The sequence below is a fragment of the Notolepis coatsorum genome (assembly GCF_963971535.1).
Source record: "Notolepis coatsorum genome assembly, chromosome: 11".
Lineage (NCBI taxonomy): Eukaryota > Metazoa > Chordata > Actinopteri > Aulopiformes > Paralepididae > Notolepis > Notolepis coatsorum.
This window is the reverse complement of record NC_140175.1, coordinates 121344754-121360937: the sequence shown is the minus strand read 5'-3', so window position 1 is coordinate 121360937 and position 16184 is coordinate 121344754. Positions and strand designations below refer to the sequence as shown.

The 16184-nt window shown below is 48.4% G+C and overlaps 1 protein-coding gene across 1 annotated transcript in view; it reads left to right on the top strand.

Moving 5' to 3' along the window:
- dync2i2 (dynein 2 intermediate chain 2) overlaps positions 1-16184 on the top strand; it is a gene marked incomplete at its 3' end in the record, with an annotated part of 37747 nt that overhangs the window by 17643 nt on the left and 3920 nt on the right. Inside the window, exons 4-9 of the mRNA XM_084325067.1 lie at positions 778-887; positions 3297-3454; positions 6133-6242; positions 7903-8073; positions 13911-14143; positions 14238-14395. Of these exons, the coding sequence (XP_084181193.1) occupies positions 778-887; positions 3297-3454; positions 6133-6242; positions 7903-8073; positions 13911-14143; positions 14238-14395 (940 nt within the window). The remainder of the gene's footprint in view (positions 1-777; positions 888-3296; positions 3455-6132; positions 6243-7902; positions 8074-13910; positions 14144-14237; positions 14396-16184) is intronic.

The following is a 16184-nucleotide window of genomic DNA, read 5'->3' as shown; positions in this document are numbered from 1 at the left end:
CCGACAGCAGCGCTATGTATCATTAATTTCATTAATTAATGAATCATAGACTATGTATTAATAAATACACTAGAGGAAAGGTGTTGTCAGTTTGGTGGTGGCGCGATGATGACCAGAGTTAATAGGGTTGTTCCTCTCGGGGTCATGAATGTTCACATCAGATTTTGTGACTTCAACTGACGGGTCAGGAGGTACATTCGTTTTAAAACTGACAGCTTGGCCTGATGGTGGCGCTATAGGAGAGGTTATGGGTTCACCATGAACACAAGTTATCTTTAGTGGAGTACAGTCATCTGCATAGATATATATCACTACCCGCTGCCAACGAAGACCGACGTCACATGGGGCCCATCTTGCCTAGGTGGAGCACGCCCACTCATAACATGCATGTCTATGGTGCGTGATGTACTATTGAAATAACCATAGCTTGCTCAATTTTCAACCGTTTGGTTTGTTAAAAACAGATGTAGTTATCATACTGCATACTTTTAATGGACTTTCATATAAAAACAAAAAAAAGAAAATAATAATTCTTCCAAGCAAGAATCATAGCCACGTTAATAACGTTTGCAATAAACCAAACCGTTTGTAAATCCCTCAAGATTTCAGCGAGTTAAGAGTATTTCTGTTTGTGCAGATCATCACCTTAAAGCAGTAGTCCACTCAAGCAAGATGGCCGCCGGTGAACTACACGGGAGACTCCGCCTTGAGCCATCTAGTGTTTATATATATATCTCTATGGTGGTCTGTTCACACAGTCCTTCCTGTGGTCCACAGGTGTTGCGCCTGCATCACCTGCAGCAGCCCAGCGCTCAGCAGCAGCAGCTGCACGTCAGCGCCCTCTCATGGAGCTGCACGGGAGCCGTCATCGCATGTGCTTACGGCCGGTATGATGACAGACCACCACATCCAGTACACGTCCAACAAACTGTTGGAATTCATTCACATTCATAATGTATTAATTATGAATTAATGTAATTTAGGATTAGTTCTAAGTTATTAATAAGAGAGGGGACATCACTCTATCTACTGATTGAAAGCGTTCATCCTTTTCAGATAGGGTTGTTTAGTTTGTGGCTTGTATTCCCTCTGTCTTATCACTGTTGTCAATGTCTTGGGTTTTGAACCTTGGGTCAACTAGTGAAGTTGAACATATAAATCATCACCCTCCTGTCTAAATGAAAGTACAAACAAATGCAATCTCAGTGACTTTTTCACTTTGGTGGTATAAGAAACTAGATTAATAGATTCTATCTCTGTCCATCGCTCTGGTGGTTCTGCGGCCTGTCCTGTTAGCCGAAGCCTGTCTGTTAGCTGCTAGCTATCTCTCTACCCCGTGGTCTTGTCCCCTCCCCCTCCCGTGGTCTTGTCCCCTCCCCCTCCCGTGGTCTTGTCCCCTCCCCCTCCCGTGGTCTTGTCCCCTCCCCCTCCCGTGGTCTTGTCCCCTCCCCCTCCCGTGGTCTTGTCCCCTCCCCCTCCCGTGGTCTTGTCCCCTCCCCCTCCCGTGGTCTTGTCCCCTCCCCCTCCCGTGGTCTTGGCCCCTCCCCCTCCTCGTGGTCTTGTCCCCTCCCCCTCCCGTGGTCTTGTCCCCTCCCCCTCCCGTGGTCTTGTCCCCTCCCCCTCCCGTGGTCTTGTCCCCTCCCCCTCCCGTGGTCTTGTCCCCTCCCCCTCCTGTGGTCTTGGCCCCTCCCCCTCCTCGTGGTCTTGTCCCCTCCCCCTCCTGTGGTCTTGGCCCCTCCCCCTCCTCGTGGTCTTGTCCCCTCCCCCTCCCGTGGTCTTGTCCCCTCCCCCTCCCGTGGTCTTGTCCCCTCCCCCTCCCGTGGTCTTGTCCCCTCCCCCTCCTCGTGGTCTTGTCCCCTCCCCCTCCCGTGGTCCCCTCCCCCTCCCGTGGTCTTGTCCCCTCCCCCTCCTGTGGTCTTGGCCCCTCCCCCTCCTCGTGGTCTTGTCCCCTCCCCCTCCCGTGGTCCCCTCCCCCTCCCGTGGTCTTGTCCCCTCCCCCTCCTCGTGGTCTCGTCCCCTCCCCCTCCCGTGGTCCCCTCCCCCTCCCGTGGTCTTGTCCCCTCCCCCTCCCGTGGTCTTGTCCCCTCCCCCTCCTCGTGGTCTCGTCCCCTCCCCCTCCCGTGGTCTTGTCCCCTCCCCCTCCTGTGGTCTTGTCCCCTCCCCCTCCTGTGGTCTTGTCCCCTCCCCCTCCTGTGGTCTTGTCCCCTCCCCCTCCTGTGGTCTTGTCCCCTCCCCCTCCTGTGGTCTTGTCCCCTCCCCCTCATGTGGTCTTGTCCCCTCCCCCTCCCGTGGTCTTGTCCCCTCCCCCTCCTTGTGGTCTTGTCCCCTCCCCCTCCCGTGGTCTCGTCCCCTCCCCCTCCTCGTGGTCTTGTCCCCTCCCCCTCCCGTGGTCTTGTCCCCTCCCCCTCCTGTGGTCTTGTCCCCTCCCCCTCCCGTGGTCTCGTCCCCTCCCCCTCCCGTGGTCTTGTCCCCTCCCTCTCCCGTGGTCTCGTCCCCTCCCCCTCCCGTGGTCTCGTCCCCTCCCCCTCCCATGGTCTTGGCCCCTCCCCCTCGGCTGCTCGGTGTGGTCCGTCTCACTATCAGAACTCTTCTGGCTCCCTACCGGAAGACTAACGGCTATAAAGTCTCTGTCTCTTGTGTTGTTGTGACGATCTCCTCCCCCTAGCAACGGCTTCTGACCCTGATCTACGCTGCTACTGCCCTCCCGGCTGTCTGACCGTGGCTCCCATCTCGTCTCCCACAGGCCGTCTTAGAGTTTAACACATACAGGGTCCAATCTATATAGATATGTACATGACATACATGTTGTTATAATAACCATATGAAAACCAGTGATATCCTTCAGTGTTCTCACAGGTTGGATGATGGAGACTGGAGCACGGAGAGGTCATGCGTGTGCGTGTTCTGACAGGTTGGATGATGGAGACTGGAGCACGGAGAGGTCATGCGTGTGCGTGTTCTGACAGGTTGGATGATGGAGACTGGAGCACGGAGAGGTCATGCGTGTGCGTGTTCTCACAGGTTGGATGATGGAGACTGGAGCACGGAGAGGTCATGCGTGTGCGTGTTCTCACAGGTTGGATGATGGAGACTGGAGCACGGAGAGGTCATGCGTGTGCGTGTTCTCACAGGTTGGATGATGGAGACTGGAGCACGGAGAGGTCATGCGTGTGCGTGTTCTCACAGGTTGGATGATGGAGACTGGAGCACGGAGAGGTCATGCGTGTGCGTGTTCTGACAGGTTGGATGATGGAGACTGGAGCACGGAGAGGTCATGCGTGTGCGTGTTCTCACAGGTTGGATGATGGAGACTGGAGCACGGAGAGGTCATGCGTGTGCACGTGGAACCTGGACCGCCGAGGCCTGAACGCCAGACGGGCCGACCTGGTCCTGGACGTAGCGACGGCAGTTACTTCCATCTCCTTCCATCCGACTCGGCCCTCCCTCCTTGCGGGTACGCTGCGCTCCCATTGGTTCTCACCAACTGACCAGGGCTGGGCAATAATATACAGTATTATTATATTCATTTTACAATCCCATCTGAAGGTGTTACGGCTCAAACTAGTGTAATTGTACCATGTTTGCTAAAAAAAGATCCAAAACGAACTTCTCTCTGAAAAGCTCAAAAAAGGCCTAGAAAATACAGTTTCACTAAATGTACAAATCGTTCGCAACATATGAATACTGGCCTTGTCTGATGAAAATTATATTTACATTTATTAAGAACACAGACAAAGACACAGACGTAACAGATTGGAGGGGCATCACACTAAATAACCCGCTGTCCAGTTATGATCTTCATAATGTGCACTGCTGCGTGATGCTCTTCGTCTTGATCTCTCTCTCTCTGTTATCGGCTGCCTTCATGAATGAATGAATGAATGAATGAAAACTTTATTTAACAGATTGCAGAATGGGTACAATACAGTACGGCTCAATACATACAATTGTTAAGGGGATGCAGACCAGAGAAAGACGTTTGTCTTGTTTCCATCAGGGTCCCCCATTTTCATTTCATATAGACATTTATGACATACACAACATACATGACATTTATGGCATAGGGACATATAGGTATTTAGTACTGATACATTTGTGACATAAGCGGTATTCAAATATACAGTACTGTTACCCCTAGATCCTGACAGAGTATATACATATGATGGGGAGGGGACTGTACATTAGGAGGGGGTGGGTGGGTGGGAGGGAAATATACATACGGCGGGGAGGGAATATATACATGCGGTGGGGAGGAGACTGTCTATTAGGAGGTGGTGGGGGTTTTGGGCATTTATGGTGGCCAGTTTCGAATTGCAGCCTCCCGTAGGTGCTCTTTAAGAGCGGTTTTGAATGTGGGCAGGGATTCACATTCCTTTACAGCTTTGGGTAGGGCGTTCCACATTGTTGTGGCATAATTGCGAAACGTGTTTAGTCCCTTGTTTGAGCCGAATCTGGGTTTAACATGATTTGTTGAGCTTCCTCTGGTGTAGTGGTTGTGGTATTCACTGACCTTTGGGAAGTATTTTGACATGTACATGAGTACCTTGGTCGTGTAGTGTATCTTGAAGACCAGGCCCATTGCAAGTTGCTGTACTCTGTCGTCTACTCTAAGCCATCCTAGGTTGTCAAAGTGGGCAGGGGTGAGGTGGGTTCTGGGGTTCAGGTCAAGTAGTAGTCTGACCAGTTTGTTTTGTGATGTTTGTAATTTTGTTTTTAGCGCCTTTGAGGTGCTTTGGTACCATGAGGTGCACGCATAGTCATAGTACCCTTGAATGAGTGCTCCTGCCAGAGTCTTCAGGGTATTCTTGTTTACCAGAGAGGAGATCCGGTACAAGAATCTAGTTTGTTGGTTGACTTTTTTTTATTACATTGGATGCCATTTTGTCACAGGAAAGATTTGCCTCTAGGATGGAACCCAGGTAGGTAATTTCATCTTTCCTTGTGACAATATTGTCACCCACTGTAACTGAGAAGCCGTCGGTCTTGCTGAGTTTGTTATTTGAACCGAAGAGAATGGACTCTGTTTTGCCCAGGTGTAATGATAGTTTGTTATCAGCGAGCCATATGCATGTCTGGAGTTGATACGGAGGCCAGCCGCAGCCTGTAGGGCAGCTCTCAAGGCCTTCATTCTGCACAGCCTGTAGGGCAGCTCTCAAGGCCTTCATTCTGCACAGCCTGTAGGGCAGCTCTCAAGGCCTTCATTCTGCACAGCCTGTAGGGCAGCTCTCAAGGCCTTCATTCTGCACAGCCTGTAGGGCAGCTCTCAAGGCCTTCATTCTGCACAGCCTGTAGGGCAGCTCTCAAGGCCTTCATTCTGCACAGCCTGTAGGGGAGCTCTCAAGGCCTTCATTCTGCACAGCCTGTAGGGCAGCTCTCAAGGCCTTCATTCTGCACAGCCTGTAGGGCAGCTCTCAAGGCCTTCATTCTGCACAGCCTGTAGGGGAGCTCTCAAGGCCTTCATTCTGCACAGCCTGTAGGGCAGCTCTCAAGGCCTTCATTCTGCACAGCCTGTAGGGGAGCTCTCAAGGCCTTCATTCTGCACAGCCTGTAGGGGAGCTCTCAAGGCCTTCATTCTGCACATGCAAGCAGTGCAAGAAGACAGCGGCGACCTTTTCCAAGTTGGGAAGATAATGGGAAACGCAATGTAGATGACTGTATTCTTTTTGTTAATGTTATTCCTTTTGAGTGTCCTATTCCTATTGCGTGTCACCAGCGATGTGAACCATGAAATTCATCTTCTGCATATAATAATAATAATAATAATAATAATAATAATAATTATTATTATTATTATTATTATTATTATTATTATTATTATTATTATTATTATTATTATTATTATTATTATTATTATTATTATTATTATTATTATTATTATTATTATTATTATTCTACAGTGTTGAGATTATAGTGGGAATAGAGGCCACATGATTCATAACATAAAGTAAAAGGTCATCGGCGTATATAGAGACACGCAATGTTCTGTGCCCTCTATGAATACCTTGGAATAAGGGGGTTGATCGCCAGAGCGAACAGAAGGGGACTCAAAGGGCATCCCTGACGTGAAGGAGCCTGCCATCATACTTTGTGAAGATGACGGGTCAGTGTTGTGTTTGTGTCCCTGGTCTACAGGAGGTCTGTACACCGGTGAGGTGGTGGTGTGGGACACCAGTGGGTCACAGGAGCTCTTAACGGCCCGGACTGGGAGCTCAGCAGACTGCCATCGGGAGCCAGTCTACCAGGCTAGTTTCCATCTGTCTCTCAAACACATCATCATCAGACTCTACTCTCATGTCAAACACATCATCATCAGACTCTACTCTCATGTCAAACACAGCATCATCATCAGACTCTACTCTCATGTCAAACACATCATCATCAGACTCTACTCTCATGTCAAACACATCATCATCAGACTCTACTCATGTCAAACACATCATCATCAGACTCTACTCTCATGTCAAACACATCATCATCATCAGACTCTACTCTCATGTCAAACACATCATCATCATCAGACTCTACTCTCATGTCAAACACATCATCATCAGACTCTACTCTCATGTCAAACACATCATCATCATCAGACTCTACTCTCATGTCAAACACATCATCATCATCAGACTCTACTCTCATGTCAAACACATCATCATCATCAGACTCTACTCTCATGTCAAACACATCATCATCATCATCAGACTCTACTCTCATGTCAAACACATCATCATCATCAGACTCTACTCTCATGTCAAACACATCATCATCATCAGACTCTACTCTCATGTCAAACACATCATCATCAGACTCTACTCTCATGTCAAACACATCATCATCATGAGACTCTACTCTCATGTCAAACACATCATCATCAGACTCTACTCATGTCAAACACATCATCATCATCAGACTCTACTCTCATGTCAAACACATCATCATCATCAGACTCTACTCTCATGTCAAACACATCATCATCATCAGACTCTACTCTCATGTCAAACACATCATCATCATCAGACTCTACTCTCATGTCAAACACATCATCATCATCAGACTCTACTCTCATGTCAAACACATCATCATCAGACTCTACTCTCATCAAACACATCATCATCAGACTCTACTCTCATCAAACACATCATCATCAGACTCTACTCTCATCAAACACATCATCATCAGACTCTACTCTCATGTCAAACACATCATCATCAGACTCTTCTCTCATGTCAAACACATCATCATCAGACTCTACTCTCATGTCAAACACAGCATCATCAGACTCTACTCTCATGTCAAACACATCATCATCAGACTCTACTCTCATCAAACACATCATCATCAGACTCTACTCTCATGTCAAACACATCATCATCAGACTCTACTCTCATCAAACACATCATCATCAGACTCTACTCTCATGTCAAACACATCATCAGACTCTACTCTCATCAAACACATCATCATCAGACTCTACTCTCATGTCAAACACAGCATCATCAGACTCTACTCTCATGTCAAACACATCATCAGACTCTACTCTCATGTCAAACACAGCATCATCAGACTCTACTCTCATGTCAAACACAGCATCATCAGACTCTACTCTCATGTCAAACACATCATCATCAGACTCTACTCTCATGTCAAACACATCATCATCAGACTCTACTCTCATGTCAAACACATCATCATCAGACTCTACTCATGTCAAACACAGCATCATCAGACTCTACTCTCATGTCAAACACATCATCATCAGACTCTACTCTCATGTCAAACACATCATCATCAGACTCTACTCTCATGTCAAACAGCATCATCATCAGACTCTACTCTCATGTCAAACAGCATCACCAGAAATGACCGAATGAAGGAAACGTGCGTGGACTCTGTTTTGGTTCCCAGGTTGAATGGGTGCCCAACCAGAGGAGAGGGGAGCTGGGGGTGCTGAGCGCCTGCTCGGGAGGCAGGGTGCTGCTGTGGACGCTGGACTCGGACCAGGGCAGGCTGGTGCTGAACACGGGCTACGCCCTCGTCAGGCAACAGGTGCCGCACAGCAGCAGCGCCATCAGTAAGGTGAGGTTCACTCAGACCTACAGTAAGGTGAGGTTTACTCAGACCTACAGTAAGGAGAGGTTCACTCAGACCTACAGTAAGGTGAGGTTCACTCAGACCTACAGTAAGGTGAGGTTCACTCAGACCTACAGTAAGGAGAGGTTCACTCAGACCTACAGTAACTCTGTTCACTCAGACCTACAGTAAGGAGAGGTTCACTCAGACCTACAGTAAGGAGAGGTTCACTCAGACCTACAGTAACTCTGTTCACTCAGACCTACAGTAAGGAGAGGTTCACTCAGACCTACAGTAACTCTGTTCACTCAGACCTACAGTAAGGTGAGGTTCACTCAGACCTACAGTAAGGAGAGGTTCACTCAGACCTACAGTAAGGTGAGGTTCACTCAGACCTACAGTAAGGTGAGGTTCACTCAGACCTACAGTAAGGAGAGGTTCACTCAGACCTACAGTAAGGAGAGGTTCACTCAGACCTACAGTAAGGTGAGGTTCACTCAGACCTACAGTAAGGAGAGGTTCACTCAGACCTACAGTAAGGAGAGGTTCACTCAGACCTACAGTAAGGAGAGGTTCACTCAGACCTACAGTAAGGTGAGGTTCACTCAGACCTACAGTAAGGTGAGGTTCACTCAGACCTACAGTAAGGTGAGGTTCACTCAGACCTACAGTAAGGTGAGGTTCACTCAGACCTACAGTAAGGAGAGGTTCACTCAGACCTACAGTAAGGAGAGGTTCACTCAGACCTACAGTAACTCTGTTCACTCAGACCTACAGTAAGGAGAGGTTCACTCAGACCTACAGTAAGGAGAGGTTCACTCAGACCTACAGTAACTCTGTTCACTCAGACCTACAGTAAGGAGAGGTTCACTCAGACCTACAGTAAGGAGAGGTTCACTCAGACCTACAGTAAGGTGAGGTTCACTCAGACCTACAGTAAGGAGAGGTTCACTCAGACCTACAGTAAGGTGAGGTTCACTCAGACCTACAGTAAGGTGAGGTTCACTCAGACCTACAGTAACTCTGTTCACTCAGACCTACAGTAAGGTGAGGTTCACTCAGACCTACAGTAAGGTGAGGTTCACTCAGACCTACAGTAAGGAGAGGTTCACTCAGACCTACAGTAAGGAGAGGTTCACTCAGACCTACAGTAACTCTGTTCACTCAGACCTACAGTAAGGAGAGGTTCACTCAGACCTACAGTAAGGAGAGGTTCACTCAGACCTACAGTAAGGTGAGGTTCACTCAGACCTACTGTACAGTAAGGAGAGGTTCACTCAGACCTACAGTAAGGTGAGGTTCACTCAGACCTACAGTAACTCTGTTCACTCAGACCTACAGTAAGGAGAGGTTCACTCAGACCTACAGTAAGGAGAGGTTCACTCAGACCTACAGTAAGGTGAGGTTCACTCAGACCTACAGTAAGGAGAGGTTCACTCAGACCTACAGTAAGGTGAGGTTCACTCAGACCTACAGTAAGGTGAGGTTCACTCAGACCTACAGTAAGGTGAGGTTCACTCAGACCTACAGTAAGGTGAGGTTCACTCAGACCTACAGTAACTCTGTTCACTCAGACCTACAGTAAGGTGAGGTTCACTCAGACCTACAGTAAGGAGAGGTTCACTCAGACCTACAGTAAGGTGAGGTTCACTCAGACCTACAGTAAGGTGAGGTTCACTCAGACCTACAGTAAGGTGAGGTTCACTCAGACCTACAGTAAGGTGAGGTTCACTCAGACCTACAGTAAGGAGAGGTTCACTCAGACCTACAGTAAGGTGAGGTTCACTCAGACCTACAGTAAGGTGAGGTTCACTCAGACCTACAGTAAGGAGAGGTTCACTCAGACCTACAGTAAGGAGAGGTTCACTCAGACCTACAGTAAGGAGAGGTTCACTCAGACCTACAGTAAGGAGAGGTTCACTCAGACCTACAGTAAGGAGAGGTTCACTCAGACCTACAGTAAGGAGAGGTTCACTCAGACCTACAGTAAGGTGAGGTTCACTCAGACCTACAGTAAGGTGAGGTTCACTCAGACCTACAGTAACTCTGTTCACTCAGACCTACAGTAAGGAGAGGTTCACTCAGACCTACAGTAAGGTGAGGTTCACTCAGACCTACAGTAAGGAGAGGTTCACTCAGACCTACAGTAAGGTGAGGTTCACTCAGACCTACAGTAACTCTGTTCACTCAGACCTACAGTAACTCTGTTCACTCAGACCTACAGTAAGGAGAGGTTCACTCAGACCTACAGTAAGGAGAGGTTCACTCAGACCTACAGTAAGGTGAGGTTCACTCAGACCTACAGTAAGGAGAGGTTCACTCAGACCTACAGTAAGGTGAGGTTCACTCAGACCTACAGTAAGGTGAGGTTCACTCAGACCTACAGTAACTCTGTTCACTCAGACCTACAGTAAGGAGAGGTTCACTCAGACCTACAGTAAGGAGAGGTTCACTCAGACCTACAGTAAGGTGAGGTTCACTCAGACCTACAGTAAGGAGAGGTTCACTCAGACCTACAGTAAGGTGAGGTTCACTCAGACCTACAGTAAGGTGAGGTTCACTCAGACCTACAGTAACTCTGTTCACTCAGACCTACAGTAAGGAGAGGTTCACTCAGACCTACAGTAACTCTGTTCACTCAGACCTACAGTAAGGTGAGGTTCACTCAGACCTACAGTAAGGAGAGGTTCACTCAGACCTACAGTAAGGAGAGGTTCACTCAGACCTACAGTAAGGTGAGGTTCACTCAGACCTACAGTAACTCTGTTCACTCAGACCTACAGTAAGGAGAGGTTCACTCAGACCTACAGTAAGGAGAGGTTCACTCAGACCTACAGTAAGGTGAGGTTCACTCAGACCTACAGTAACTCTGTTCACTCAGACCTACAGTAAGGTGAGGTTCACTCAGACCTACAGTAAGGAGAGGTTCACTCAGACCTACAGTAAGGTGAGGTTCACTCAGACCTACAGTAACTCTGTTCACTCAGACCTACAGTAAGGAGAGGTTCACTCAGACCTACAGTAAGGTGAGGTTCACTCAGACCTACAGTAAGGTGAGGTTCACTCAGACCTACAGTAAGGAGAGGTTCACTCAGACCTACAGTAAGGAGAGGTTCACTCAGACCTACAGTAAGGAGAGGTTCACTCAGACCTACAGTAAGGTGAGGTTCACTCAGACCTACAGTAAGGAGAGGTTCACTCAGACCTACAGTAAGGTGAGGTTCACTCAGACCTACAGTAACTCTGTTCACTCAGACCTACAGTAAGGAGAGGTTCACTCAGACCTACAGTAAGGAGAGGTTCACTCGGACCTACAGTAACTCTGTTCACTCAGACCTACAGTAAGGTGAGGTTCACTCAGACCTACAGTAAGGAGAGGTTCACTCAGACCTACAGTAAGGTGAGGTTCACTCAGACCTACAGTAAGGTGAGGTTCACTCAGACCTACAGTAACTCTGTTCACTCAGACCTACAGTAAGGTGAGGTTCACTCAGACCTACAGTAAGGTGAGGTTCACTCAGACCTACAGTAAGGAGAGGTTCACTCAGACCTACAGTAAGGTGAGGTTCACTCAGACCTACAGTAACTCTGTTCACTCAGACCTACAGTAAGGAGAGGTTCACTCAGACCTACAGTAAGGTGAGGTTCACTCAGACCTACAGTAAGGAGAGGTTCACTCAGACCTACAGTAAGGTGAGGTTCACTCAGACCTACAGTAAGGTGAGGTTCACTCAGACCTACAGTAAGGTGAGGTTCACTCAGACCTAGAGCTGCCGCGATTACCGCATTACCGCGGTATCGCTGTTACATCACGGCCACCGCAGAGTAGGCTGAATACCGCGTCACCGCTGTTTTTTATAATAATAATAATAAATTACCCTCCTCTCGTTGGGCTTGCGGCTCTGCAGATATACCCTACTCCTTTATCGAGGTTCCAAGCGACCCTATTGGGTACCAGAAAAGTCACGTGAAACATTGCAGACCACTGATTGGTCAGAAGAGAGACGCGTCACACGTTGTAGCGTCATGCAGTGTGTTACCACCAATCGGCAAGCGCGTATTAGGTTTTTACTTCCTGAATGTCAGCTCATCACAACACGGCTAATAACGTTAGCTTTAACTCTCCGCCGGAGTGGACTATCATCGCTCCTCAGGAGTACTAAACGAGACATAATGATTTACTGTCTGCAACGAATGTTATAATAAAAGCCCTTCGTTCTATACACTTGTCTGATTGAAAACTTTATTAACAGACCGCAGAATGGGACAACTCAGCACGCTCTGAGCAAAGAAAGGAACTGAGATATGAATAGAGTATTGCTTGCCTTGCTATGTTCCGGTAAATACGCTGATGTTATTGAACGTATAACTATATAATGTTAATGCCACAAAACGAATGCCTTTATTATAAAGTAGTAACTTTATAGTAATAAGAAGAAGAAAGGGTCAGGGGGGTTAGGGGTAACCACCCCTGCCCGCGACACCGAGTGAACTGCGCATGACCAGAGGGGAAACTTCGAATCCGTGTTTCACTTTCAATAACTAATGCGTGCTTGCCGAATCCCAAATAATATTCATGCTGCAAAGTAATCCTCTAAAGATAGACATTTAGACTAGAGGCAGGCTATATGCTATAAAGAGTAGACTACTACTAAAAAAAAATGCATTCAAACTTTTTTTTTTAATTTTTTGTGTGCGTGCGGTAATAACCGCGGCGGTAGGAAATATTTTGCAAATGTGTGCGGTAAGGAAAACATCAATACCGCGGCAGCTCTACTCAGACCTACAGTAACTCTGTTCACTCAGACCTACAGTAAGGAGAGGTTCACTCAGACCTACAGTAAGGAGAGGTTCACTCAGACCTACAGTAACTCTGTTCACTCAGACCTACAGTAAGGAGAGGTTCACTCAGACCTACAGTAACTCTGTTCACTCAGACCTACAGTAAGGAGAGGTTCACTCAGACCTACAGTAAGGTGAGGTTCACTCAGACCTACAGTAAGGAGAGGTTCACTCAGACCTACAGTAAGGTGAGGTTCACTCAGACCTACAGTAAGGAGAGGTTCACTCAGACCTACAGTAAGGAGAGGTTCACTCAGACCTACAGTAAGGTGAGGTTCACTCAGACCTACAGTAAGGAGAGGTTCACTCAGACCTACAGTAAGGTGAGGTTCACTCAGACCTACAGTAAGGTGAGGTTCACTCAGACCTACAGTAAGGAGAGGTTCACTCGGACCTACAGTAACTCTGTTCACTCAGACCTACAGTAAGGAGAGGTTCACTCAGACCTACAGTAAGGTGAGGTTCACTCAGACCTACAGTAAGGAGAGGTTCACTCAGACCTACAGTAACTCTGTTCACTCAGACCTACAGTAAGGAGAGGTTCACTCAGACCTACAGTAAGGAGAGGTTCACTCAGACCTACAGTAAGGTGAGGTTCACTCAGACCTACAGTAAGGAGAGGTTCACTCAGACCTACAGTAAGGTGAGGTTCACTCAGACCTACAGTAAGGTGAGGTTCACTCAGACCTACAGTAAGGTGAGGTTCACTCAGACCTACAGTAAGGTGAGGTTCACTCAGACCTACAGTAACTCTGTTCACTCAGACCTACAGTAAGGTGAGGTTCACTCAGACCTACAGTAAGGAGAGGTTCACTCAGACCTACAGTAACTCTGTTCACTCAGACCTACAGTAAGGAGAGGTTCACTCAGACCTACAGTAACTCTCTCTCTCTCTCTCTCCCACCCCCACCCCCCCCCCCCCCCCTCTCTCTCTCTCTCTCTCTCTCTCTCTCTCTCTCTCTCTCTCTCTCTCTCTCTCTCTCTCTCTCTCTCCCCCTCAGGTCCGGGGGAACAGTAACGTGGGGGTGACCTCTCTGGCTCTCTCTCCCTGGGACGCGGACATGTTCCTGGTCGGCTCGGAGGGCGGCCTGCTTCTCAAGTGTTCCTTCTCAGCTCAGACTCTGGCCGCGGTGCCCCCTGGTGGAGAGAGCGTTCCTCTCAGAGCGCCGGCTGTCTTCTCCTTCAAGCCCCGCGGAGGACCCATCCACGCCTTGCACTGCTCTCCTTTCCACAGGTGAGAGAGAGAGAGAGAGAGAGAGTTTTACAGGAGGGATGTCGGTACTGAGGTCGTCTACCTCAGGTCCTCATGTGTTCTGTGGTCTTGGCAGGAACCTGTTTGTGAGTGTAGGAACGGACGGCCTGGCCCACCTCCACTCGCTGCTGCAGGCCGGTCCGCTCCTCTCGCTGCGCGTGGCCGACGCCTACGTGTTCGCGGTGCGCTGGTCACCAACCAGGCCGCTGGTCTTCGCAGCTGCCACTGGACAAGGTAACGTTCAGTGACACCTCCAGCATCTAACAGAGGCCTGGAGCCTTCAGGACTAACATCTAACAGGCCTGGTGTAAGACCTGGAGCCTTCAGGACTAACATCTAACAGAGGCCTGGTGTAAGACCTGGAGCCTTCAGGACTAACATCTAACAGGCCTGGTGTAAGACCTGGAGCCTTCAGGACTAACATCTAACAGGCCTGGTGTAAGACCTGGAGCCTTCAGGACTAACATCTAACAGGCCTGGTGTAAGACCTGGAGCCTTCAGGACTAACATCTAACAGGCCTGGTGTAAGACCTGGAGCCTTCAGGACTAACATCTAACAGGCCTGGTGTAAGACCTGGAGCCTTCAGGACTAACATCTAACAGGCCTGGTGTAAGACCTGGAGCCTTCATGACTAACATCTAACAGGCCTGGTGTAAGACCTGGAGCCTTCAGGACTAACATCTAACAGAGGCCTGGTGTAAGACCTGGAGCCTTCAGGACTAACATCTAACAGAGGCCTGGTGTAAGACCTGGAGCCTTCAGGACTAACATCTAACAGAGGCCTGGTGTAAGACCTGGGCCCTCATTTATCAATGGTGCCTACGCACAGATGTGCGTAAACCGTGCGTACGATCATTTCTAAGCAAAGTGTGGGACTTATCAATTTGAACGTGTGCTTGAGATTGTGTGTATATCTACCAGAGCATGTGAGCGGCGCGGGGAGCGGAGCGGGTGGTTTTGACGTGAGCGAGGAGTGGGTTTTAAAATGTGTCGGCGCGACGTCCGGAGCGAGAGTTCTCCTCCGCTCCAATCCGCTCCGGGCCGCTCACAGTGGTTTAACACTGATGGAATATACATGTAGTACAATGCCAAAGCAACAGGTGGCGATGTACAAACATGAAGGCCATTTTCAACCAATGAGAAGGGTGAACCGTCACTCGCATCCTGCTAGACAAAAATATATTCCACCATTGTTGTTGTTATTAGCTTACATGCTAACGTGAATGGCAGCGACCATAGCATTGTGGCTAGGCTAGCTACCATCGCTTAGTATAGCTCGTTGAATGGATATTACGTTATTTAACATTGCAGAATGGGTACAATTACAATACGGCTCAATACAAACAATTGTTAAGGGGCCCAGGGGGTGTAGACTGTTGTAGTTTGGTCAAATCAAGCTAATTTACAAAATGCTCCAAAAAAAATAATTCTGCCAAGCGAGCTGTGGAGCGGGGAGCGCTTGATTCGTAAATGAAGGTGAGCGGTGAGCGAGCGGAGAGCGACTTGAGGGCGGGGTCAACATGAGCGATTAGCGGAGCGGAACAAGCCGTCTAGAGCGAAGAGCGGATTTCTCGCCCGCGCCGATCCGCTCACATGCTCTGATATCTACACACAGCTCAGACCATGTGTACCTGGCGCCAAGCGGTAGAATAAGAAAACTGCAAGCTTTCATGCATTAGTTTCAACACTGACGGGTTCGGTATGACCCGTAATTCATTATAGTTTTTTTAAATTTTAAATTTCGTTGTACCAGTCTTGTGACAATGACAATAAAGATCATTCATTCATGCTGTCTAGCTACAATCCATGCTGTTCCTCATACTAGCTCCAGATAGTTAGCTACAAACCATGCTGTTCCTGGGAGCATGTCTATGTTCCCCGGGTCCTATGTTCCCCGCTTTGATTGATTGATTGATTGGAAATTTTAGACCACCAGCCCTGATTCCAAACTCTAACCTTAACCAGTTCGAAAGAGGGCCTAAGCTTAACCAGTTCGAAACAAGGCGGACATTAATAATTAAT